Source organism: Zonotrichia albicollis, chromosome 17, assembly GCF_047830755.1.
Source record: "Zonotrichia albicollis isolate bZonAlb1 chromosome 17, bZonAlb1.hap1, whole genome shotgun sequence".
NCBI lineage: Eukaryota > Metazoa > Chordata > Aves > Passeriformes > Passerellidae > Zonotrichia > Zonotrichia albicollis.
This window is the reverse complement of record NC_133835.1, coordinates 2,564,615-2,590,231: the sequence shown is the minus strand read 5'-3', so window position 1 is coordinate 2,590,231 and position 25,617 is coordinate 2,564,615. Positions and strand designations below refer to the sequence as shown.

The 25,617-nt window shown below is 47.2% G+C and overlaps 1 protein-coding gene across 3 annotated transcripts; it reads right to left on the bottom strand.

Annotated features, from left to right (window-relative positions):
* On the bottom strand, nt 1-25,581 carry AHCY (adenosylhomocysteinase). 3 transcript variants are annotated; one of them, XM_074553429.1, is made up of 10 exons: nt 25,419-25,581; nt 23,600-23,790; nt 20,814-20,889; nt 18,917-19,069; nt 13,506-13,618; nt 10,730-10,937; nt 9,227-9,314; nt 8,242-8,359; nt 3,918-4,112; nt 1-978 (listed from the first exon to the last, which is right to left on the bottom strand). In XM_074553429.1, exons 1-10 carry the CDS (start codon nt 25,444-25,446, stop codon nt 847-849), a joined length of 1,302 nt encoding a protein of 433 aa, XP_074409530.1. In that variant the 5' UTR covers nt 25,447-25,581; the 3' UTR covers nt 1-846. The 3 variants fall into 3 exon arrangements, with proteins under 3 accessions (XP_074409530.1, XP_074409531.1, XP_074409532.1); XM_074553430.1 differs by lacking the exon at nt 25,419-25,581 and adding an exon at nt 24,612-24,756; XM_074553431.1 differs by lacking the exon at nt 25,419-25,581 and adding an exon at nt 24,160-24,182.
* Between the last annotated feature and the right edge of the window lie 36 nt (nt 25,582-25,617).

Below are 25,617 nucleotides of genomic sequence, written 5' to 3'. Positions count from 1 at the left end.
TCAGGCCACAGTCAGATCTTTAATAAAAGCACTTGAAGTCAGTGACAAACATGATACAGCAGACATGACAACTCAGAGAAATCAAGTTGGGGGTATCAGTGTGCTGCTGGTGTCTGCAGAGGATTGAACAAGGCCCCTAAACCCAATGATCCCCTCAGTGGCTCCTCAGCTGCTCCCAACACTCTTGAAAGCTGCTAAAAGTCTCTCTTGCCTCACCCCTCCTCAAGCTAGTATGGCAGAAGCACAAAATGGTCTTGGTTCTGACCAAAACCAATGAAGTAAACCCAGGAAAAAGCTCCAGCTCTAATCTCTGAACAGGAGGCAGAGCTGCTTTTACAGCAAGGAGACCAAGCAACCCATTATCCCCCCTATTTCCTCCAGTTTCACAATATGCACTTTACCAGGGCACTGCTGGGGAGAGGGCCTGACACTGCCAGTGTCCTGCTGGGATTTACCTGATTGGAGCAGGGCATGGCCAAAGCATCTCCCTGCAGAAACCGTTCCCCACCCCATGGTGAGCTGCTCAAAGCTGACAGCCACTCGTGTGGCAAGAATACACATTCTCATTCAGCCACCTTCTGTCCTGCTCCCCTCACTGGAGCTTTACAAACCAACAAAAGGTGCATAGCATCCTTTTCACTGTGACATTAGCTAAGTAACCAATTCTAATTCCAGGAGTCAGTGACCCTCATCCACTGACAGGGCCCTGAAGGCTCCCTGGTAAAGGGAGGGGTTGTGCAGCACTGAGAGGAAAATGGCAAAAGGCTTGTCCTCAGAAGCCCAGCACACACAAGAGCTTTGGAAGGTTGTATCCCTGCACTTTGGTCTTTGGGCAGTGCCACCTGCTCAGTATCTGTAGTGGTCTGGCTTGAAGGGCCCATCCCTGGACAAGCCCAGGTATTTGGCCTGTTTGTCACTCAGCTTCGTCAGCTTCACACTCAGCTTGTCCAGGTGAGCAGCAGCCACAGCTTCATCCAGCTGGAAAACAAAACATTGAGATAAGAGCATCAGAACAGAGTTCTGGTAGTTCATGAAGTCACAGTCCAGAGGGGAGAATGAATATGTGCAAACCAACAGCAGCAACAAAGGGGACTTAACCTGACACAGCTTTCTTCTTGCCAACATCCCTCACCTGTCTGAGCACAGACCTGCACTCACATGGAAGAGCCCTGTGTTTTTGAGGGAGTCAGGTTAAGTGAAACAAAATTTTATATAATCAAACCCATTTCAATCTCATTTACACATTCACATCCATCCAGCAAGCAAAGAACAGAGATCAAACTCTTCAGATAAAAGAATTTCCAGTTTGGTGAAATTATAAAGTTTCCACTACAAAAACACCTGGACATACTACACTGTCATCCTGCAGTATTATGAGAGTCCTAACACTGGAAAAAAAATTCCTGCCCTCTCCAGATATCCCATCTTAGGGGCACATGAATAATGGAATTCACTCCAGAATGTCCAGTTCAGCAAGACTACTTGTATCCACTGGCACTGTCTGAATGAAGAATAAAACCAAGGTGGGCTGTAGGACACAGAAAGGCTGAGATAATTTCTTTATCCCTGAGGTATCAAGCAGATGTGTAAACTCAAGAAACTGAAAAATGTACAATGTTAGAAGGCAGTTAAGTGCTCCAAGAGCAGGTACAGGAGAGTCAGAAAACAAACAGGAGGATTGTGACCAAGCTGCTGTGTCAGGGGGATGTACAGCCACAGGGGATATTCAGAGGGAGAAAGGACAGCACAAGCAGGGATCAAGGACAAGTCTGACCATTTGTAATTCCTGCAAAAACCAGGCAATCATTGCAGAGGAAACAGATACAAGGCAAGTCTAAATCCCAGCAGCACAGAGAAGACCAGCAATATTTCCCTCATATTACTTTAGTAGACATGAAAGGCTGCAATATAACTGAAGGGCAGTAGATCAACAAAACAATCAAGGGCCAGCTTGTGAACCAGCAGAGCCTAAATGATTCAAAAACAAGTCCTGGATTTCCCCCTCCAAGACTTGGGGTAACAAAGCCACTACTCTGAAGTCATGCCATGCCATGAGCCAGGTGAAAAGCTCCATCTGCACAGAGAGTAACTCACTGCAGCTCAGCCTGCTCACAGTGACCACTGTGGACCTGCCACGGGGAACCAGCACAGCCAAAGGTGACAAGGCAAAACCTGAAATCTAAGGGGAAATGGTTGAAATGGTGGCAGTGAACCATGAAATCCACCAAAGAGCCAGGCAAACCATGAAAGAAAGAAAACCTAAGGGGAAGGTCTGTGTTTAGAAGAGAAACAAGTATTTAAGCCTAGTACATCCTGTCAGGATGTCATGAAACAAAAAAAGGAGGGTCAGAAATTGTATTCTCATCGGGTTGATTAGACAGAGGTGTGAAGCTCTGACAGGTGTATTTCCAGTGAATTTAAGACAGATTTCACCCACTTGAAAAGGAATAGAGTTCCTGACAATTCCCAGATGAGGTTTTCAAGCAGCAGCAGGGATCAATTGTTTCACAGCTGCTTCAGCTTGGGGACTTCAAGACTTTGACATAGAGACACACAAATTCAGACAAAGGTAAGCAGACATTCTCACCTAAAAATCAAAGCTAAGCAGGACAGATTTGTGCCAAGAACATAGAGACAAGAGTTTTCCTGGATTTCCAGGAACACATGTTGCAGAAATGTGTGCAGGTCTGTAATGGCCAATCAAAGCAATATTCTTGCAGTCAAAGGAACTGCAGGGTAAGGTACTTGGTAATTGTTAAGTCTTACATTTGGACCTCAGAGCAATTGCACAGAACAAGGAAAGGCATTAACCCAGAAAATTATCACAGAAAGTTCTTTTGTTGGTTCTGACAAGGTGACTGCTTTATTTTTTGAATAAAGCCCTCTGTGAGGCACAGAGGGTCAAAAGTGTTTTGTCACAGTGGATGAACCTGAGGAGATCACTGCCATATGCTCCCCCCTAACAGGCAAATTCATATTTAACTGCTTTGGGTATTACTTCTCATTTCTATGTATTTCCAGTTCAAATATGCTTACTAAAAATTGTTATTCAGTGAGAGGATGAAGTCACATTTTATCAGCAACACTGGGATCTATTTTCAAAAGAACTGTCAGTAGGACTGTTCCTTTGAAGACAAAAATTGTGGCAGTTTGCTGATCTACTCCTGCACTGCATTTCTGGTATGCTTTGCTTGATCCATAACTGATGAGTTTGTAAACTTAAGTTCTTCAGGAAACACCTCATTAATAAGCCTGAACATACACATTCTACTTCCCAAATGGAAAGTATTTTCACATTTACTCTCACACCTGGTTGTGCTGCAAAAGCAGTGGGATTTAAGCATCTTTTTCCATGAACCATCTCAAATTCTCAGTCTTGTTTTGGAAAATTAAAACCATGTTAAGTTTTCTAAAAGGAATATGCAAGCTGTGACACAATCCAGACTTTTCCCAAGAACAAAGAACACAGAGATAAGTTTAAAGGGAAATCTAAGGGAATCTGTCATTACTCTTTTGTGACGTTATTAAGACCAGATTGTGATAAGCTCTCTCAGGTGCAAATGGGATCAGGACTCTATCAACCACAGTAAAAGGGATTCAGTTTCACTCCAGCTTCAACTCTGCCCTTTGCTGCTAGACAGGTTTGTAGAAGGAGCAAGCTGGTTGGTAGAAGCTCTCCAACTGCCCTGAGGCAGCACAGGGCTTCCCAGCACCTTAGAGAAGGCAAGAAGTGCCTGGATGTTCTGTCACAGGACAGGCAAGTCCCAGTCCTGCACACAAAAGAACAGCCCATTCACACCCAGCACTCCAAAGCCAAACATCCTCTGAAGGCCAGAACCTTCAATGAGTTCAAGCACCAACAAAGCCACACCTGAAGCTGCCCTCCTTAGCAGCACCATTGTGTGGCTGTCACTCACCTTCTTTGGCAGGAAGTGCACCCCCACAGCATATCTGTCACTGTGTGTCCAGAGCTCGATCTGTGCCAGCACCTGGTTGGTGAAGGAGTTGCTCATGACGAAGCTGGGGTGGCCCATGGCACAGCCCAGGTTCACCAGGCGGCCCTCGGCCAGCAGGATGATGTGGCGCCCGTTGCGCAGCGTGTAGCGATCCACCTGTGGGAGCAGCAGGGCCACGTCAGGCACGGGGCAAACCTGGGGCTTCCCTGCCCCTCAGCACTTCAGGTGTAACACAGACACCCCTCCCTCCAACCCTGGTGTTTGCAAAGCCTGCAGCAACCTTGGCCTTCACAGCACACACATCTCGGCATCTGCTTCGTACTTCACCAGCTCCCCAAATTCACTTAATTCACTTAACCAGCTCTCCAAATTCACTTCACCAGCTCTGCCCACACTCCCTTAACCAGCTCTGCCTGCACTCCTGTTTTTTCCACATGCCAGTGTAGTCCCAGCCAGCTGTGATGGAATGTGCTGTTAGCAGTAAATCCCAGTTCATCTGCACCCACTGGTCACAACTGGTGTAAGGTGACAGGGAAGAGGGAACACCTCTGCATGCAGCAGTCCTGAGCTCTGGCATCTAACACAGGTAACAGCTGGAGCCCTCAGCCTGCTGAGGGTGCCCTGGAACTGTTCCCACCTCAGCAAGGCCAATACAACAAACAGCTGTCCTGGCTCCTGGTGTACACCCTGCTTTGCTCTTGGGATGATCCTCTCCAGTCCACCTCAGGGACAGCAGGACTCTGCACACAGAATCCAGGCTCAGATGGGCTAAGGAGACAGAGTCCCACACAACTCAGGAGACAGATAACGTCACTGTCCCACACAGCTCAGGAGATAATGTCACTCAGCATGTGCCCCAACTGCCTGGGCCAGACTGGACTCCTGCAATGTTAAATTAAACTCTGCTTCTCCTTTGCACCTCTCATTAGCTCCTCTCTGCCCTGCCCTCACCGTAGAGGAGGCTACAATATTAAAGCAATAATGAGACACCAGCATGGCCCATAAGTCACAAGAATATTCAGTGTTAACTGGTATTTATTGCTCACTTCATACCAAGCATTTGGGAGTAAAACACTTTGGAAACACTTAAAATCAGCAACCAACTTTGACAAAGCCTAATGCTTCAGACCATTTATCTTCTGCTAGCACAGCAGAGCAACTGTGACAGACCTAAAAGGGTCCTTATTCACAGCTGCACTTAAATTTCAGAAGCTAAAAGTCATTTAATATTAAGTAAAACACAACTTTCAATTTTGTTCTTAAAGCTTTGGCCTGTAAGTTAAAAGCCACATGTGATGAAGCTGTAATTGTAACAAAACAGTCTTCTGAAAATCATCCTTGTGCAGGACTTCAGCAAGATGCCAAGAGCCATCCAATACAAACCATGTTTTTTATAACAGGTATTTTGCCTTCAGAGCAGGGGTGTGCCTCCACCTGCCTGCCCCAGCTGTGCTTCAATCACAGCACCATTTTCTGCTTCTCAGGTTCACATGACAGATTATTATGGTATCAGCACAACACATGCAGGCAGTAACCACCTCAAAAAGCAGCCCTAAATCAGTCTTGATTCCTCCTGCCCAAAAGACTCGGCAGGTGGGATAAGAATGATCCCCCCTGAGCAGCTGCAGTTGTTATTTTGGATGCCAATTTTCCATTGTGGACCAGCAGTGACAGTGCTCAGTGCACCCAAAAACACCATATGGGAGGAAGTAACAAAAGAAGGAACCAGATGGGAAGCAAAACATGAAAAATCCTGAGAACAGCTACAGTGTTACTTATAACAAACATTGCATTTACAGACTGAACTACTGAAAGACAGTTGAGCAGTTAAAGTAGCATTTCAGTTTTGAAGTCTGAAATGAGTGGTTTAGGTGTCAAAATCTTATATCCTTACATAATATCCACATAACTTGCTCCTGGACAGCTGGATTGTGCATAGAACCCCACACCTTCAGCAACCTGTGCTGACAGGAGTCATTCAATGCAAAGGGGAACATAGAAAATGTAAAATTAATGTAAAATAAGTACAAAATAGCAGTGGTACCAGCTGAGGCTTAAGTCAGCACTGTGGAAACCCATCTCATATACAAGCAGACAGAACAGGCTGATTTGTAAACTCAATAAATTGCTCCAGAATTCAAGTTATCCAAGCAATAAGCTCCTCTCCACACTTAGACAAATGCCTCCTTCTTTTTCCCCACTGGAATTTACTTGGCTCTGAACTTTCTGGCTGCTTTGCACTTCCCTTCCCATTATGTGGGAATAACTTACAAGCCAAAGTTCATTGACCTTGACCTTTCCCTGCCCTCCCAAGTGGAGTTTGTGCTGCAGGTCAGTCTCTGACACTGAAACACAGCTGAGCAGGGCTGCAGTGCAAACCCAGAGCCAAAGCAACCTGCCAGCTCTTCAGTAAAAAGCCTATTTCCTCCTCACCTATCCTCTGAAAGCCACGCATCAGTCACAATGGCACAGTAAGATGTTTTTCTTATTAAAGTATTAAACATCTCTTAAATCAGGCCAGCACTGGTACTGAAACTTTCATGCTCTTGTACTATGTTCCCCTCTCTGGTTCTGGATACAGAAGAGAAGTTGCCAGGTTCTAGTAAAAATCTGAGTATTTAGAAAGTTAGATTTCTTCAGCATTAATCCATATGGACAACCCTGACCCCAATTCCATCCTTTTCAAAAGGTAATTTAATTTTTTTTTAACCAGAAACTTGTTACAATTTTCACACCTGGGACCACATTGCACCTTACTACATTCTGTCATCAATGCCAGACTGGCCTCTCAAAGCAAAGTATTTTAAAAGGGATTTACTGCCTCTGAGCAGGGAGTTTTTGTATGGTGCCATATTAACACCCACTTAAATCTTCAACAATGTGTATTCTTCAATCAGTTCAAGGTTTAGTTTTAAAACAACCTGAGCTAGCAGAAAGCAGGCAGGTGCCTGTGGGCTGCTCTAGAACAGCTGTGAGCAGAGTCAGCTCTACTAAGGCCATAGGCAAGAACAAACCTGAACACAGTGAGACCTTGAGGGTGTAACTCCAGCCCTGGTTAAGGCCATGCAAAATGACCCAACATACCTTTCACAGGTGCTTAATAAGACTTTGATGTAGGTGGCCAACAAGCCACAGGGGAGTTATGAAAATTGGAAGGGCAGATGGAGATCTGAGAGGTATGTTTGGGTGTGGTATTATTAAAAAGCACAAAACCTGTCCCAAAATCCTGCTATTAGCAAGGGCACTTCCCCTTCAAAAGGTAACCAGAAGTCCCTCACCAAGTCAGATAAACCCTGGTTTGCTTTATGGATCTCCCTCAATGCTGTTGTGACAACACAGTTTTGATCTAGTTCAATTTTGTTTCTCTGCTCCAAGGCACACAGTTGAAAAGCTGAAATTTTCAGATTCTGATTTTCCTTGTGCAGCTTCAGCCATAGCTTAACACAAATACATGGCAGGCATGCAAGCTGAGCAAGGGTTAAACATTCTGCCTGCTCTGCCCACAAAGGTTTCTAAAATGAAGCCACCAAGTCTGGAAGAGAAACCCAACTTTAGCAGAGCACCAGGTAGGCTTTCCTGAGGCCTCAATTTCAGAGTAGATTAAAAAACCACACCACACTTTAAAAACAAAGAGGTGTGAATTTTTTCAAACCTTGACAGAATCCCAAAAGTCATTCCATTGAGATTCCCTCAGGACCATGACTGTTCTGCAGAGCAGTATCTGAGCAAACAGCTCCACAAGAGGAGATTCAGATCAGGCACCAGGCAATTTATGGGCTCTGCTCTTAAGTTTTACAGGGTATCTAATGGCCTGTTCTGTATTTCTCATCTACCTTGCTTTTGGAAGCTGAGCTATGGCACTGTTTCCAGCTCAGGGCTATTGAAGGAAGCACATTTGCATATCCCCTGCTCATGCCCCAAACATCAAAGCTGAATGGACTTGATGCAATTAATTGTCTCTACAACCACACTAAGGGTAGGCTCCTGTCTCTCAAGAAAGTGGGAACACATGGAGGAAGATGTACCCATATCAGGCACCTCTCTCCAGAGATCATCCTGAGGGCCTTGGGCACTGGCTGGAAACAATTTCTTTCATGCCAGCCCAAGACTATCATGTGCAGCTTGTCCCAGGTCAGCAGAATCTGCATTCTGACCAGAGCAACAGTGGCTTCCAACAAAGCTAGAAACACTAAAGAAGCTGAAGAGAAAACTCTCTAGAAAAATAAAAATACACTGAGTAGCTACTGGCTTTTTTCCAGGAGAGCCTGTGGAAAGGCTGCCTCACCTGAGGTTTGATATTCACTGCCTCCACTGCGTTGTCATTCAGCCACTTGGCATCAACTTCCACATCAAAATGGCCAATATTACACACTATGGCATCATCCTTCATCTGCTCAAAGTGCCTGTGAAATAAAAAAAGTTGTATCAAAAGTTAATCCACACAGTTTTCTCCCTCAGCAGATGCTCCAACCCACAGCTCTGACAAGTGCCCAGCTCAGTAACTGCACTGACTCTCACAAGGTATGTGGGGCTGGTAACTCCTCCAGGCATGGCAAATCTACTGGAAAAGACTTTCAAGCTTCTAGGGAAGGACATTTTCCAAAGATATAAAAACTTACTGGAGAGAAAGTATTTTCCCAATATGGAAAATAATAACCTTTTGTTTGATTGGTCAAAACAAATACCTGCAGTTATTCTCCTAGCACAGAAGAAATCATTTTCTTCATGACTTTGAAGCTCTCAGCAGTTTTACATCTCCTCCCACCTAATCTGATCTTCCATTACAACATGTACAGTCATCATGGCAAAGAAAAGGAGGAGTTTGTGTGGAGCTGGGGCTATAAACTGAGATCTAAGAAGCAGAACCAAACACTGCAGGGCAGTACACTGAGAACAGGCTGGTTTCAGCTGCTGATATGCACCCACAGATGGAACCACTTTCAACCTTTACCTGCCTCCTCTTCTGTTCACATTTGTCTGGCCTAACACAGAATTCAGCCCTGCTGCCTTCACTCTCCAAAAGTCAATCCACCTCTCTGCAGCTTTCGCCATCATTACATTCCATAAGTCAGGAAAAACTGCAACGTGGCAACACCCAACCAAACTGACCAAAGACGTAATTTCTCACTAAATTCATGCTAAATTCTGATGTCCAGAAGTCAGACTGTGTGCTAACCCTAACCACACTGCTGACAGGTTATAAATGTATTTTAGAAAAGAAATCTAACTGTACAGGTATGCTTTTACTAAAGCAAGTGTCTTAGCCATACCTGCCCTGCACAATGTCAGTGCAGCCAGTGGTGGTGACAAAGATGTTGCCCTCTTTGCAGGCCTCCTCCATGGTTGTAACTTCATAACCTGAAAAGAGAAAAAGTTACTTCTTTACACAACCACCAACATTTATTAACAAGTGGGACACAATACTAGAAGTAGAAAAGTACAGAGAAAGAATGAGTCAAATGTTTCTGCCCACACCTGGCCTAGAAATGATGCAAGTTAGTGGGACACTGGTCTTGCTAAACAGCAACATGGCACAAAAACCATCTATCCCTCACCCTTTTCAAATCTGTGGATCTGTGCATTCAGTGTCCAGAGGTACAGTCTGGCACAGCAGTCAGACTGGATTCAGAGGGTCAAATTTGCAAAAGAAGTGTCCCCACAACACCCGCAGTTCTTGGCAGGTATGAACACAAATGGGATAAACTGGTACCAAGAGGCACAGTGACATGAGGCACTCAGCTCCACAACATGCCCTGGGCTCAGCTGGAAAGACAGAGAGCATGGCACTGCTCTTCAAAAAAACCTATCGAGGGTAAGGCCTAGAGTTTTTTAATGTTTTAATTCCAGTCAAGCCTTATCCCACACTGGAGATTAGAACTGCACAACTCAAGGACAATCCCTTAGCCCTACCCCCCACCACCACAGTCTCTGAATCCTTGATTCCAAACACACCTTCAAGGCCTCAAGTAACAAACTCCCTCCCTAACTGCAAGGAAAGAATTCCTACAGTTAAACTGCATTCAGTTGTACCTCAGCAGGGACAGGGCTGAAATCCACTGCACCTTTCTTGGCCAGCTCTCACTTACTGCTCTCCACTGACACACAGACCCTGTCATATGCCCCAGCTGCTGTATGAGTAGAAAAGTTGCCCATTTTTTTTAAAGGCTACAGAGTTCAGGGTTGGGCCAGTTGCTGCCAGGGTGGAGTTCTGTTTGTTGTTGTAATCACCTTGTCGTTAACAGTTTTTTGTTAACTACCTGTTGCTGATGGTTGGGAATTCCCCTTTTTGTTGAGGGGCACCCTGCTGCTTCCTGGAGGATGGCACCCAAGAAGGTGAAAAGGAGGGGACAATGAAGTTGGCATGCAAATGAAGAAGCTCTTCACCAAACCTAGCAAAAACCACTAAAAACAACGAGCCAACACAGAATTGAGGGATCAAAGTAATGTCTAGACATGAGGAACAGAATCCAGTGTCCTCTAAGACCCTTTTTACCCCTCACCCTAATCTAAAAAGACAGCTGGAAAGAGGACCTCGAATGTCAAACTGAAATCTCCTGGTGCTCTCATGAGGATGGAAGCCCCAGCTCTGCCTGCAGACCAGCGGACACAGCTGCACTCTTCCTCCTCCTCCTCCAAGTCACTCCTGGGAGCAGCAGTGGCGTGAGCACAACACATCAGTTCTTCCCACCCGAGCTGCTTTTTAATAAAGGCATTAAAAAGGAGAAAGATCTCCTGCCCTGATTATTTCAGTTGCTGCTCTGCTCAGCTCCCACCTTCCATGGCTGCCTGGAGCGCGTTGATGGGGTCGATTTCCGTGATGATGACTCTGGCTCCGAAGCTCCGCAGCGCCTGGGCGCAGCCCTTGCCCACGTCCCCATATCCTGCCACCACTGCCACCTTCCCAGCAATCATGACATCTGTGGCACGCTTGATGCCATCGATGAGGGACTCTCTGCAGCCATAAAGGTTGTCAAACTTGCTCTGAGGGAGAAAACAGAGCAGTTTCAGAACAGATGAAAGCCACACAAGTGGCATTTCCTTAAAGAAAGAAAATGGACTTATGTGCAAGTACTAGGAGAGTCATTTAATACTTTAACCACCGTGAGGGACAGGAAGGAGAAAACCTGGTTAGATGTTTTTATTCATCCAGTTTCAGTCTATGGAGTTATATCAAACATAGGCATCAACATGGTGAGAAGCATTTCATAAATACCTTGTATCTACTGACCAGAGCTTGGACTTGCTAAAGACTTCTTAGAGGTAACCTGAGTGTCTTTCATACCAATCTAGGTCTGAGTTCCTAAACCAGATGTTCATCAGCTCCCTGCTGCTGTTTATCAGACAATGAACTGAACCAAGTGCCACAGGAAGGCAAAACACACCAGCAGCACATCATCTTATCTCTGCAAGACACATCCAGCCTGCAGAGCAGCAAGCTGCCCACACCAAACAGGAGCAACTGGTTCTTGCAGCCCCAGAAGATCCCAATTACATCCTTCCCCACTGTCACTCATTATTGCTCAGACTTAGAAAGATTCAGCAAGCAGCCATTCACAATAATGGTCACTGCAACCAGGACCACCTGGATTTCATCTCCTAATGCCCCATCACACAACATCCTCCTACTGCAACACTGACATTGACAGCCAGACCCTCCAATCAAAAGTGCCCAGCTAAGTCAGGCATCAAATACTACCTCACCCCTTGAACACCTTCCTAAACTCAAACACACCTTGTTGTGCTAATCTTTGTGATGCTCCTTCTTCTTCTGGAGCCTTTTCTTTTGACCAGGAGGAGGGGCTGTACAAACAGATTTGATTATTTGGGGAGTTACAGAGACCAAGAGTTTTAAAAGAAGCTACTACTCTTGTGCTGTGCTTTAGTACTGCAAGGAAGCAATAGTAAAAAATCTCTATTGACAGCAAAATTCTGGTCTCAAAGCCTGTCCTGGCTTTCTACAGCCTTAGGGCACCAATCCTTGCTTTTACTTAGCACTGACTGCTACAGGCAATCCTAAGATTAAATTCCTAGAGGAACTAATCTGGTCTAGTGGAAGGCACACCCACAACACCTGCAGTTCTTGTAAGTGTGAACAGAAATGGGATAAACTGCTCGTGGCCAAAATGTAACAAATTATACCTCAGATCCAGAAGTTCACGACTCAGTTCCTATAACCATTACCAGAGACATAGCTGCCATTAATATATCAGAAAATTTTGTGTTACCAATTCTTCAAATTCTAGAGCTAGTAGCAATTGGTGTCCCTCTTTCCTAGTCCTGCAGATTTTCTGTGCAGCATGGAGGAAAAGAGCATGGTCAGTCAGATTTGATTCCTCATCACCAAATCCCCCAAGTGCAGTCAAAGCCTTCCAGTGTCTGTGAATTCCCATGCAGGTAAGAGAGCAGAGTGTTGGATGCAGACATCTGCCCCACTCAAAACACATTTGAGTAGCAGAGGGAAAGAACAGAGTTGGCTGCTGTGCCTGCCTTGTCTCTCCAAATATTAGCACAGGAAGCTGGCAGCAACTGGAAATATCAAACTGGGAGAGCAGAATTTGTCAGCTCAGTTGCACATTTTCCCAGAGATCTGTAATTGTGGTTAGTACAAATCTTGTACTGTGTAAATACCAAACAATACTTGCAAACAAGCACTTGCTTAGCACTAGAATTCCAAATCCTTTTAAGAGGCTTTGTTAGAAACATCTGAATTTCCAAGTCCACAAAACAGTATTAATAATTATTATGCAAGTGGTACAAATCTGGGTGAAAAGAAAGTGAAGAACTTCCTTCAACATTACTGGACTCCAGCCCACTACTTATGAAGTGTCAGGTGCATCTTAGTGAGCAGAAAGGAGACAGCAAACTGCAGAGAAGGCAGGCCAAACACGAGAACTGCCAACCCAATAGGATAATGTCTGTATGGGAACTTGAAATAAAGTCAGTACCTAGATTTAAAAAACATCAATATGCATAAACCTTTAGTACACCTGTAATTCCCACTATAACTCATCTGCAGCCAAAAAACACCACCACCCTTTAAAAACCATTCCACTTCATTCTCAATTCACCAGGGTTTATCTTGGAAGCTAAGTACTAAAGCTAAGCAAGGGATAAATATCTCCCTCCTGCTCTCAGCCACAGGCTGACCAACCAACCAACCTTTACCAGCACAAGCTCAAGGAGGTCACACTCTCTTTTCCAGCTGGTATCTGAAACCTTTAAAGAGACTTTAATCAACTCAGAGTGAAGACAGGCTCCTTGCCACAGGTACTGACTGTGCCCAGGAGTCATGATCTCCAAAAGTGTGTTCACATTATTAAACAGCAGAAGAATGGATGTCCTCACATACAAAAAAATCCTTGATGTACTGACAACAGGGCATTTACAATGACATCAAGGCCTTGCTTTTAGGATATGGTAGAAATCTCTGTTCAGAACCAGATCAGGAGAAGCTCAGCAAGAGAAGGAATACTCTCATGGCAATGACAACATCCCAACATCAAGCTGGTCAGAGAGCAGAACACTGCAGAAGGGCTCTGTCTGTATTACCTTGGTGACAGAGTCATTCACATTGATAGCTGGCACTTTGAGGGTCCCATTGGCCTTCATCTTGTACAGGTTGTGAACACCAGTGGTTGTCTCTTCTGAAATACCTCTAATTCCTGTGGGAAGAGTAAAAGTATTCACCTTAGTTGGAGTCAATGCTGTGCAAATCAGCCCATCCAGGTGCTGGCTGCATCCCCCAGAGGCTTAAATTAAACAATCCCTTAGCAGAGAGCAGGGAAGAGATGAACACCCTCGAACAACAGCAGGAACACCAGAGGACGCACTTCAGAGCCACACGCCCGCACACCTTTGCTGGGCCTGCCCGGCTCCTGGGGACGCAGGCGGGGACGGGATCGAAGGGGGCCCGGATCGGCCTCAGCAGCGGCCCCGGCCCGGCCGCGCTCCGCGGCGCCGCAGCGCCCTCTGCTGTCAGCCTGGCCCGCACAGAATGTCCTGAGCTGGGAGGGACCCCCAGGATCAGCCAGGGCAGCCCCAGCCCTGCACAGACACCCCAACAGCCCCACCCTGGGCACCCCTGGCAGCTCCTGCAGCTCTGGCAGCCTCGGGGCTGTGCCAGCACCCTCTGGGGAAGAGCCTTTCCCTGGTATCCAGCCTGACCCTCCCTGGCACAGCTCCAGCCATGCCCTATCCCTGTCCCAGAGCAGAGATCAGAGCTGCCCTCGGGAGGAGCTGCAGCCCTGGTGGGATCTGACCTCAGGCTCCTCCAGCTGAACAGACCAAGTGCCCTCAGCTGCTCCTCACGGGCTTCTCCTCAAGGCCCTTCATCCTCCTCCTGTCCCTCCTTTGGACTCTCCAACAGCTTTAGATCTTGTTTATGTTGTGGTGCCCAAACTTGCCCCCAGGACTCGAGGTGGGGCCACCCCAGTGCAGAGCAGAGTGGGACTGTCACCTCCCCCAGCCAGCCTGATGCACCCCGGGACACTCAGAACCAAAGCAAGGATTGTGCTCCTCAAGGTCCTGCCCAAGCTTTGATTTTCACCCTAAACAGCATTTAAATCCTTGATACTGTGCCTCCATTCTTCCCTCACTGTGTGTCACTGGGTTTCAACATTTCCTCCTGCAGTGCCATTGTCAGGACTTTTTCTTGCACTTCTTTCGCTCTGTGCTCATTTTATTTTAAAGTAAATTTTTCTGTGGACAAACCCATGCTCTCTTCTTCCTTGCCTCCCCAAGGCATTATCAACCCTCCCCAAACTCCAGTCCTGGTTAAACTTGCAGAGTCTGCCTGGGCTCTGGGATGCAGCCAGGCTCATCCCTGGTCCCCCAGCTCGAGATGGGGAACCCTGGGCTGTGCTGTCCCAGCAGCTGCCCTGGGATGGACAAATGAACACAGGGCATCTGCAGATCCCCAATGATGGAAATTTGACCATGATGTCTCGCCACTATTTTACCAGCTCTGGGGCACCCTGGATGGATCCTGGAGCTGGTTCCCTGTCCAGGACTGCTGATGGCTCCTCTCTGCACCCTGAGGGACTGTAGCTTGCTAGTGAGGGCATGGCTTGCACAGGGGCCCCCTTGGCTTCTGGTTTGTCCCCCTCCTGGGGGGCCCCATTCTTGCTGCTTTCTGATGCATCTTGTTGCAAAATCCTCATTTTATAGTTCCAGTAAATTATTGCTGAACACCTCAGCCACTTCTCATATGGCTTCCCCTCAAGGTCCTTCACCATCCTTGTGTCCCTCCTTTGGACACTCTCTAACAGTTTAACATTTTTCTTACACTGCAGTGACCAAAATCACACAGTGTTCAAGGGGAGACTGCCCAAGCCCATAGCAGGGCAGGCCAACACCCTCCTTTTACCAACTGGTGATGCCACCCCACGACACAATGGTCCTCCTGGCTCCAGGGCACTGCTCACTCAGAGATGCCAAGTCTGGTCCAAATCCATCTTTACTCTTCAAAAAATCCAGCCGTGAGCTGGTCCAAGCCCAGGCAGGAAACTCAGAGCAATTCAACATGGTTTTCACAACAGAACTCTGACAGATTCCCCAGTGCAGCCTGAGACTGAGCCATGAGACTCTCCCGTTGCTCCCCAGACCACTCTGTAGCATGTGAAGGAAATGAGACCAACAGCACTAGGAGGGAAAAGGCTGATTAACTGGAGAAGGCTCCAGAGAGCTCTGCAGCTTTTTAATACCTGAAGTGGGCTTACAAGATGTGGACATACTGCTCAGCATGGCCTGTTGCAACAGGGCAAGGGAGAATGATTTTAAATTGAAAGAGGATGATTCAGACTAAATATAAGATACCTTTTTTTTAACAACGAGGGTGAAATGGGCTGCCCTGAGAAGTGCTCTAGGTCCCATCCCTAGGAATCTTCAAAGGGCTCTGAGCAACCTGAATTGAAGACATCCTGCCCATTGCAGGCAGGTTGGACTAGAGAGCCTTTAAAAGGTCCCTCCCAACCCAAACCAATCTGTGATTAGGCTGACTGATCCCCACCACTTCTATCCACCCACAGAGCTCTCGACAGCCCCTCTGCCCTGATGGTCACCTGCTGAGGGAATGCATTCAGGCTTTGGCATATTTATGGCTTGCTTAGAGGAAAAAGGAGAGTTTAAAGTTCAGAGTGCAGCCTGTGCACAGTGAAGTGGAGGATCTGTAGACAGTCTCCCAAAATCATCAGTTTCCAGAACAACTGCCTGGATCATGGACAGTCACCTCCTTGAAGAAAAGTTTTTGTAGGTCAGAGCAGAAACTCCAGTTCAAACCTGCCCTCTCTCTTCTGGCAAATAAGAGACACTCTCCTCATCCTTCAAAGGCTCTCCAGGTGAGTCCTGAGCTTAGCAGATTGTCTTTCCACTAAGCAGACCTCACATCCCATATGCCAACAGCTTCCCCTCCCTGGAGGCACCCCAGCCCTGCCCCAGGTGCCATTCACAGCTGCTCTAAACCACTCTGCAGCTGCCCCAAGTGCTGCCCACACCACTCATGGTCAATGCCTGAGTGACAGGAGAGCAGAGAAAGGGCCTGCAGCAAGGACAAGTTTGAATTAAACTGACACAACCTTGTCAAATGCTCTGACCTGTATTTGTCACCTGAGCAAGTCTGATCAATGAATCACAAATGGAATCACAAATCACTGGCTCATTTAGTCTTCCCCACATAGGGCTTTTGCACAGATGACTTTCCCCATTGGTCAGTTCTTGTTTCCCCTCTTTCTTCCTTTATTTATCTTGGTATTAAGGGCATTTGGCTTAATGGAATAAGCCAACAGTACAAAGGCCATTCTGCCCTCTAACTGCAGGCACACTTCAGGAGAGAGGCAGCCTACTGAGCAGTTCCACATACACATTTAACTCATCTCCTAGTTGAAGGATTACTACTTTCAACTGTTAGCTGCACACCAGGACCAAGTTATTTTAATGAGAAGCAGCTGAAGCATGGAAGACAATTCCCTCTGAAATTAACCCAGAAAACTTAGCCAGCCTTTAAATGGCAAATGGCATTTTCAGCTGCCTCATGCCAAAATGTCTCCTGTGTTCACAATCCTCATGCTGTGCATGCTCTGCCAGGGTCACTCTCATTCCACCTCCACAGTGGTCAGATCTCTCCACAAGCCCTTAAGATACATTAGCCTCTGTTAGCTCTAAGATACCAAAACTGGATGCTACACTTCTTCATTTAAACAGACTTTGCAGTAAAAGGCTAAGCACAGATTTCAGATTAAGGAGATCAAGACTCTACTCCATGAATCCCATTCTGGAAGTTTTTCTGTTTCCAAGGAGCAATGGACTAGAAAGTAAAACAGATCAGGTTTGTCATCCTCTACAAAGAATGAGATCAGTCTTAATTTACTGAACTACTGCAAGAAGCTTTTCAACTACAGCCAATGCAGACAGCCACACATTCTGGGAAAGGAAACACTGACAGATATTGCATCCTCCCTAGACTTTTTAAAACCCCAGAGGAAGAGTCATTTCTACGAATGTAGGAAGCAAACCCAGATAGGGATGTTTTTTATCAGAGGCAGGCTACATATGTATGTCAAAACCTGAGACAGTTCAAGAGCCATTGTCCTACTGCCCTGTATTATACTGGTGCCTTCTCCACCAGGAGCACAAGACTGGCAAGAAGGTGAAAAGGGCTGGAGAGGATAAAGAAGGACAACAGGAGGGCAGAAAGTGTGAAAGGAGCTCAGCTCTAGTACCTCTGGAAACGGACACCAACCAAGGTGTTCATGGTAGGGAAACAACCCTGCAAAACAGAGAATGAACATGGGAAATACTTTCTTTGGCCTCTGACAATACCAGGAAGACAGAGAGGGATGACCAATTGTATTCCTGGGTAGCAAACATGGGAAAAGAGGTCATGTATATCATAAAGAGGCAACCCAGGAAGCACCAGACCTTTGATGGAAGAGAGGCTGAGCAAAGACCAATGCAAACCTTCCATCACAGTTTAAAGAACACAAAGGTGTTGAGTGTTGGATTATGAGTGACACTGGGCTGAGGATGAAGGACAAAGTGAGGCTTGTCACAGAGAAAGTTTCCCTCTTTCTGGTGCCCCTAACAGCAGCAGCACATGGATGAGGAGCAAAGCCCCAGACTCCCCACCAACAGCCCTATTCACAGTCTGCCACCTTCAGATTTTTTCCTATCTTATTACTGAAGCAGAGCATGAGTCAGAGAGCTGATCCAGGCTTCTACAGCAACCTCCCCTCTACAAAAGCACCAACACACTCCTCTGTATCACCACCCAATTCCCTTCACATCCCAGACCAAATGTGTCCCTTAACAACCCTGGGCACACATCTTGCTGCAGCACAGCTGATGGACACTGGCAGAGCTAAGGAGAGTCTGTCATACTCACCAGGCACAGGTCAGCCTGCTCATGTCAAATTCCCTCCACAGAAATCTTTCACATTAACACATGCTAGCAACACTACACTGATCAGTTTTGCCAACTTGCACTGAAGGTAAATCAAAGCAAGAGTCCTTGACTTCATCAGCATCTTCACTGACAAAGTGAATAAATATTTAAGATAGAAACTGTTCATTTTCCACAGAAGGCTACAGGTGGTCATGACTTCATTCAAAACTGCACTAAGACAATGGGTAAGAAATGCATTAATGTAAAACTGTTAATTGCAAACAGACACTGAGCTGTTCTAGAACACAGCCCTCTTCCAGGAAGCTTTTGGCATGACAGCAGAACTACCTAGAGGTCATTCTCAGGTAATGGGCTCAGTGAACTATGGCCAGGACAGGTCACTGCAGCTACAGAGCAGAGGTGGGAACAGCTCCTGCAGTGAGAGATTCTGGTCTTGAACTGTAAGGAATTTTCACAGCCTGTTTGCACATGCCTGTCCTCTTCCCCCACCTCTTTTTACACACCCCCCACCCAAACAGCCTCCCAGGCAGCACTGTGCCTGCCAAAGCAAAACACAAGTCACCTTTCAGCAGCTGTGGGTATTTGGTATGAACTAGGTTGGTAAGGTCTCCACCATCATCCAGAATCATGTTGAGGGGCTGCCCATCCTTGAAGTACAGGGTCTGCTCGATGCACCACAAGTATTCCTCATCTGTCTCCCCTTTCCAGGCAAACACTGCATGGGAACAAACACAAACCATTAGCCAGTTTCTTACTCAGCACGTAGTGAAGCAGCCAAAGGAAGATTTCATCAGCAGCTCCCAGTAGCAGCTGACAGACAGATGATTATCTGTGCCTGCAGGCCAGCAAGGACGTTTGTACTGAAAAACAGATCTCAGAATAATCACTGTTCCAGGCCACAAATATGGTCAAATTTTGAGACTTCATTGTTCTCCTTATTCCTCTTCCATGTTAAAAAGGAGAAGGCAAAGCAAACTAAAGCAGACTCACATCCACAGCACCCCACTCGTTAGAAATAACCACTGGACACAATGATACAGATAAATGAATACACAACCACAGCATTTTCTAGCACAGCAGAAAACAGGGACCAGATTTCAGCATGAGCTAAGCAGCAGAATATAAACTCTTTACCAACTCTGAGTTTAAATTCTAGTCTCTCTAGGCCAGCACTAAAATCCAAGCTGAGGTGCCTCATCTGCTCTAATCAGGGTGTATTTCTAGGTCAGTACAGTCCCAGCAACAGGCTGCCACCACTGGCATCTTGCATCCACTAGGATTTGTTTCTTTCCAGGCATCTGTACTGTCTTCCTGCTGTACTCAACCCTCAGAGGTACTCAGCCACTCAAACACATACTGGGCAACATTTGGCTAAATTGTCATCTTTTCACTGTTTACACAGAAAACTGCTTGAGCCATGAAGTGCCAATCATGCTGTCTATTCTGAATTAATGTGTGTCAGGATCTCATATTGAAGCCAGAGGACCAGCATTCCTCCAGGGTCTCATAAATTCAGTACGTGAGGCACAATATTAACAAAAAGAGCACGTGCCAAAAATAAGGATACAAATGGCAATGGCCACACACTTTGACAAACACTCAACCTGTAAATGGCTCTTCAGTTGAGTTTTGGGTGCTGAAAGCAGTGAGGAAGACAACCCAATGTCTAAAGAATCCCATGCAGCCCTCTTGACATCCCACACCAGAGGCAATGCCTGAAGCTGGTAGCGCCAAAGGAGCTGATGAAGGGATCACTTTGCTGCCACAGAAGGCGCCACAGTTAGTGAAAGACCTGTGCCAATAATTAATTATAATAGAAATGAGAGACCCCCTCCCAAAGCAGACTGCCAGAAACCAAATTTAGCCTCTGCCAACAGCTGGGCTCAGTTCCCAGCACTGAGGATTACATTTCCTTCAGCTGAGTTACACAGCAGACAGCTTCAGGTATTTATGGTCCATGAGGAATTGCTCCTTATTGGAACCTGAGAGTAACAAGACAGCAGTGTCCTAATACAGCACCTAAGAGATATTAGGAACAGCAGGAACACAGCTGGGCTAATTCTAGCCTAAAAATATCTTGGGTATTGACCCTGTCACTGTGACAGGGCACATGGCAGTTCCCTTACCTTTCCCAATGCCTATTTAGCACAGAGCTTGCTAGAAAGCACCAAACACATCCAGCTGCACACACCTACACACACCACTCCATTTCATCACCCAGCCCATTCCATCATCTTAATGAGATCTAGCAGAGCCCAACAGCAACCTTTGCTGGGAGACCTGGGCACAGGCTGATGCAACACAGCCTGAATCAAATGTCCTGGTTTGTAAAAACCACTGCTCCTGATAGGCTGTTTCTATCCTCAAGCTTGGTCAGAAGATCTTCATGTGTACAGTTTGATTTATCAGGAACAGGCAGTACAGCCAAACTCAGCCAAACCAGAACATGGAAAACTTACCAGGGATACCAGCTTTTGCAATAGCAGCTGCAGCATGGTCCTGAGTGGAGAAAATGTTGCAGCTTGACCATTGTACCTGGAAAACAACCAAGTTTTGTTTGCTGAACAAAGTTCTGAGATATCAGGGACTCTCTAGCAAACACAGGACTTAAAAAGGGAGCAAGAGCAGAAGGAAATTAGTGCAGGTTCCTGCCTCTTTCAGTAGCTCTACAAAGATAAGGTGAGAACTGGGTGTCTGACTAAGAGAAAATGTCACATGGAGACAATGTGAATGAGCTTTAGTTGTGCCATATATTCAGCCACCTCCTTGCTCACAAGCACTTCTCCCAGACAGCCAGAGCATACTCCAGATCTTCAGGGGTGCCAACAGGGTGGGTTTGGGAAGTTTTGGTGAATAAAGGTGAGATTTTCAGAACAGCCCTGCAGCAAATGTCCACTGAGGGTATGGACATGCAGCAACACACCTGCTGGCTCTCACAAGGGTCAGAAATGCAGCTGAAACATTACACTCAATCCAGGCATTCTCTAAGATTATGCTCACCCACCTCCCACTCTGTGTTCCAGTCATGGAAGCTTTTCCAGCTGAGCTAAGTGTTTTCCTCAGATTTCATAACTAGGCTCAGGCACCTAGAAAAGCAACAGCATGTTGCTGAGTTGCACTGAAAAGGATCTGCACACCTACTGCAGCTCACAGCACCACATCCCAGAGCCACATCCCCTCTGCTACCCACAGGGCTGACTGGCAGCTATTCACAGGTTCACTGGTTACAGAACTTGAGAGGGCAGTAAGGCACAACCATCCAGCCTGTTTCCAGATACTCATCCTACCTGATCAAAGAGTGACATTTTGAAGTAAAGGGTGCAGTAGGAAGCTGCCTACACTATCAACACTTGTCATGAAAACACACCTGGAAGGAGCACAGGAAAACAAAATCCATAACCTAAAGCTGAACCTCCTCACCTGGATTTTTGCAAGCTCCCCCCATACCAGCAGCTGACATCATGGGGGGAACTTGCAAAAACCCAGGTGAGGAGGTGCAGTTTTAGGTTATGGGTGTCATGACATTCAAAAGTATACAGAATACCTATATACTGTTTACACTTCAGACTTGATACAGACTTGTGGTAGTGACATAGAGCCTAGAATAACTGGAACACCTGACAGGCTCAGACCCTGGTATTTACATCACTGGGTATGGAAAGGATTATTTTGTGTTACAAATTATGAAGCACAGAGTATTTATTCTATCCTTATTAACCCAGCCAAAAAATGGCCACCAAGGTTACTATGCTGCAGTGAGATACATCCTCATCACATGGGCTAAGATTTTATCAGTTTCATTCCTCCCTCCCTGGCACCAAACTTCTGACAGAACAGGTGAACCAGGGCTGAATCCAAACTCAAATCAAAGCCTAAACTAATCCAGAGGCATCAGGACAAGGAGTTAACACAGCAACACACATCTTTAAAGGTACAACCACATCTTAAAGAAACCAAGTCTCTGCAGGTACCTGCCTGAATGACTTGGATGAATCCCATACATCACTGATCTGGGGTTATGCTCAGCTTAAAGCAGCTTGGCAATGTTTAGCTAAGCACACAGCTGCCTCCTAGGCCAGCCATACTGGGATACAACAACCAACAGGAGCAGCAAGGAGCTTTCCCAAATTTCAGTGGCTACTGCTTCCTTTTAAATCCTGCGGAGGGACAGGAGTTCCACATGGAGGGGCTGGAACAAAGCCAGGAGTGTACCTCCACATTAAACCTCTCCTTCAGCACTGCACCATTTGCAACCACAGGACAGCCCTGAACAGGCTGGGGAACACCTGCACAGCAGCATGTACCCTGCCCAGGCTGACCTGGCACAGCACCCATACCTACCTCCTCCTCTTTTTGAGGAAACACCTTCACTGCTAGGGAGGAAACTCCTCCTTCTCCCAGCACCTTTCAATCAGCACGACACTGCTCAATTCCTAACTGTTCCCAGAGAGGGATCCCACACAGGGCACCTCTGGGCAGGCAAACTGCAGGAAGAAGGAACTTCAGATCATTTACATACTTGACAATCCATCCAAATTCCAGTCAGCTCCCTGCTCAGCACACAAGCAATGCAGATTGTGCTCAGATACCTGGCTCTCCTCATGCCCTGTACAGCAAACACTCAGCTGTGATGTCTGAACTTCATTCAGCAAGTCAGGCATGGGACACAAGGCAGTAAATGGCTTCTAAGTATCTCAGAGTTTAATATGGATCAAAGTAACTGGTTCCTAGTCACATAAAAAATTCAGTGGAGAACCCAGCCCTTGGTCCCTGAAGCCACAGTGCACCCCTGTTCTTTTCCTGCACAGCTGAAGAGCCAGCACGAGCTCTCAGTAAACTTCATTAGATTTTGCTGACTTTACCAGGGCAGAGCGGGGTTCTTAATACAGGCTAATCTGTGCTGGAGGCAGTCCCTAGAGCTGCAGCATGAGCAGCCACAGCACTGCAAGCCCGAGCACAGCATGGCTGCGTGGGAGCAGCTGTGGGCACTGCCCAGAGGCACAACAGGCATGCAAAGCTGCAGCTTGTCCACAGGAAACACACACATCCCACACCCCAGAGGTGCTGAGGGCAAGGAACAAGCTTCTTGCTTGAGGAGAGAAGACAATCCATCCACATGGAGATTGCAGCCTCATCCAAAAGGCACAGACGTTTGCCAGGATTCCATAAGGTGTTACATAAGCAGGAGCAGTGACCCGGCAGATCATTACCCAAGAGCAGAGGGAGAAGCTCAGAGCCACGTTACCTCAGCCCCCAGCACGATGAGGGTCTCTATGAGCACTGCTGTCTGCACAGTCATGTGGAGGCAGCCGGCGATGCGGGCGCCCTTTAGGGGCTTGGATGCAGAGTACATCTCCCTCATCTTCATCAGCCCCGGCATCTCATTCTCTGCAATCTCAATGGCCTTGCGACCCCAGTCTGCAAGGCTGATGTCAGCTGCAAGAGAAGCAGGACAGGTGTCAGAGTTTGAATAGCTGAGACCTTGGTATCTGCTCACACACTTGTGGGTAGGCACTGGCTGCAACAGCTGAACACCCAGCAACAGCTGGGAGACAGAGTTGCAGAAAAACCAGACCCTATTCCAGTTATTTCCTGGTTCTTTGCTATGGTACACAAGTTTAGACCAAACCTAACAGCCCCTCATGCTACTGTGCAAGAGGGTATAAATCAATATGTGCACTGTGACCTAGTGCACATACATCCCAAGGTCCATGAATTCAGTAAGCCACAGCCTTAAGCACTTTTTACAGACATTCCCCAAAAGTCCCAAAACTTCTTACAGGGACAGACTTCTACAGTACTGACCTGCATGTGGGGAGGGGTTGGCTGTAGGGCACTGGCTTCCCACACTGAGAATGCTCCCTAAGAGTGCACCAGGAACTGAACCCAGCTTAGCTCCTGCTCCTCACAGCAAAGCTGCAGGTCCTTTCCCCTTAGATCCACAAAAATTATTTTAAGTGACTGTAATTATCTTAGTTACCAGTCTACTTCTACTTTTGTAAAAAGTATCTACAGCAGAAAAGTCCAGCAAAAAATGAGCAAGAGAGATTTCTGACAGGCTCACTGCATTAATCATGGATGTCCAACCCCAGCCTTAACAACACAAGGGTCAAGCAGGTAATGCCCAGCTGCATCAACTCTGCAGCAGCAGCCGCCAACACAGACTGTCCTTCTTACTTGGTTTGAGATTCTTTGAGAGATTTCAGAAGTTCACCATTCCATTTAGACCACAGTCAGATGCTTTCTTTGTCACCTACCTCGTGAACACAGATTGTTTAGAGCACCAGAACTCCGAGTCAGACTGCTGGGTTTAATACAGATACACTAATTGCATTTTGCTGCAGAACGAACGAAGACTGGGGCCACTGAAGCTATTCCACGTGCTAGAGCTGACTGGAGCACAGCCCGTACACCACTGGGACTGAAAACTGCCTGAAAACAGGCCACGAAAGCACGACAGAAACAAATATATCAAGAAAAGGAGATTTAATCTTACCCCTCTTAAGGGCTTGGTAGCTTTACTAGGGCTGTTTAAAAAATATCCTGTAGTGTTTTAGGTTCAGCGCCTCTAGGGTAAATTATTTATGAATCTGAGCCTTACACACATGTTCTTTGAATGAAGCCTCCAAGGAACACCCAATGCTTTATAAAAACTGGGGTTCTTTGTGAAGTTTCAGGTCTACAGAAATACCCGCCAAAACCTTCAGGGCACATGAGTCAAAGGTCCCAGGATGGGAACTACTTTCACCTTCGGAGCTAATCCTGTTCCCGCCAAGGGCTCTGAGCGGCGGGGGAGGGACTGGGCAGCCGGGCCGGGAGAGCGGCACAACCGCGAGTGGGAAGGCGGCGGTGCCGCTCCCCGAGCCCCCTTCCCCCGCGGCGGCTCCCCCAGCGCACAGGGGGCTCGGGCCCGGCTCCGCCGCGGGCAGGACCCGCCGTCCTCCCCCCCGCGGCCGCATCCAGCGCGGCGCCGCAGCCGCCGAGGCCGCGCTCCCCGCACCGCCCTCGCCCCGGCCCGAGGACGGTGCCGAGCACGGCGGAGCCGGCCCGGGGCTCGCACTCACCCACTTTGTAGGGCAGCCGGTCCGACATGGTGGAGCTGCGTGGCCGGCAGGCAGGAGGAGGCAGCGGCAGCTCCCGGCGCGCTTTAAGTAGAGGCGGTGCCGCTTGCGTGAGGCGGGCGGGGCTGGGCTGCGCTTGGGCGCTGGGCCCGGCCGGCGCTTCCTCCGGGCCGGGCCGGCCGCGGGCCCGCCTCCTCTGCGA

Coding starts and splice junctions, on each gene's coding strand:
- AHCY (XM_074553429.1), bottom strand. CDS start 25,446: ATGTCGGACCGGCTGCCCTACAAAGTGG. Junction 9,315..10,729: donor GCTCCAGGCAGCCATGGAAG/GTGGGAGCTGAG, acceptor TTCTCTTTTCAG/GTTATGAAGTTACAACCATG. Junction 8,360..9,226: donor ACTGACATTGTGCAGGGCAG/GTATGGCTAAGA, acceptor TTTATTTCACAG/GCACTTTGAGCAGATGAAGG.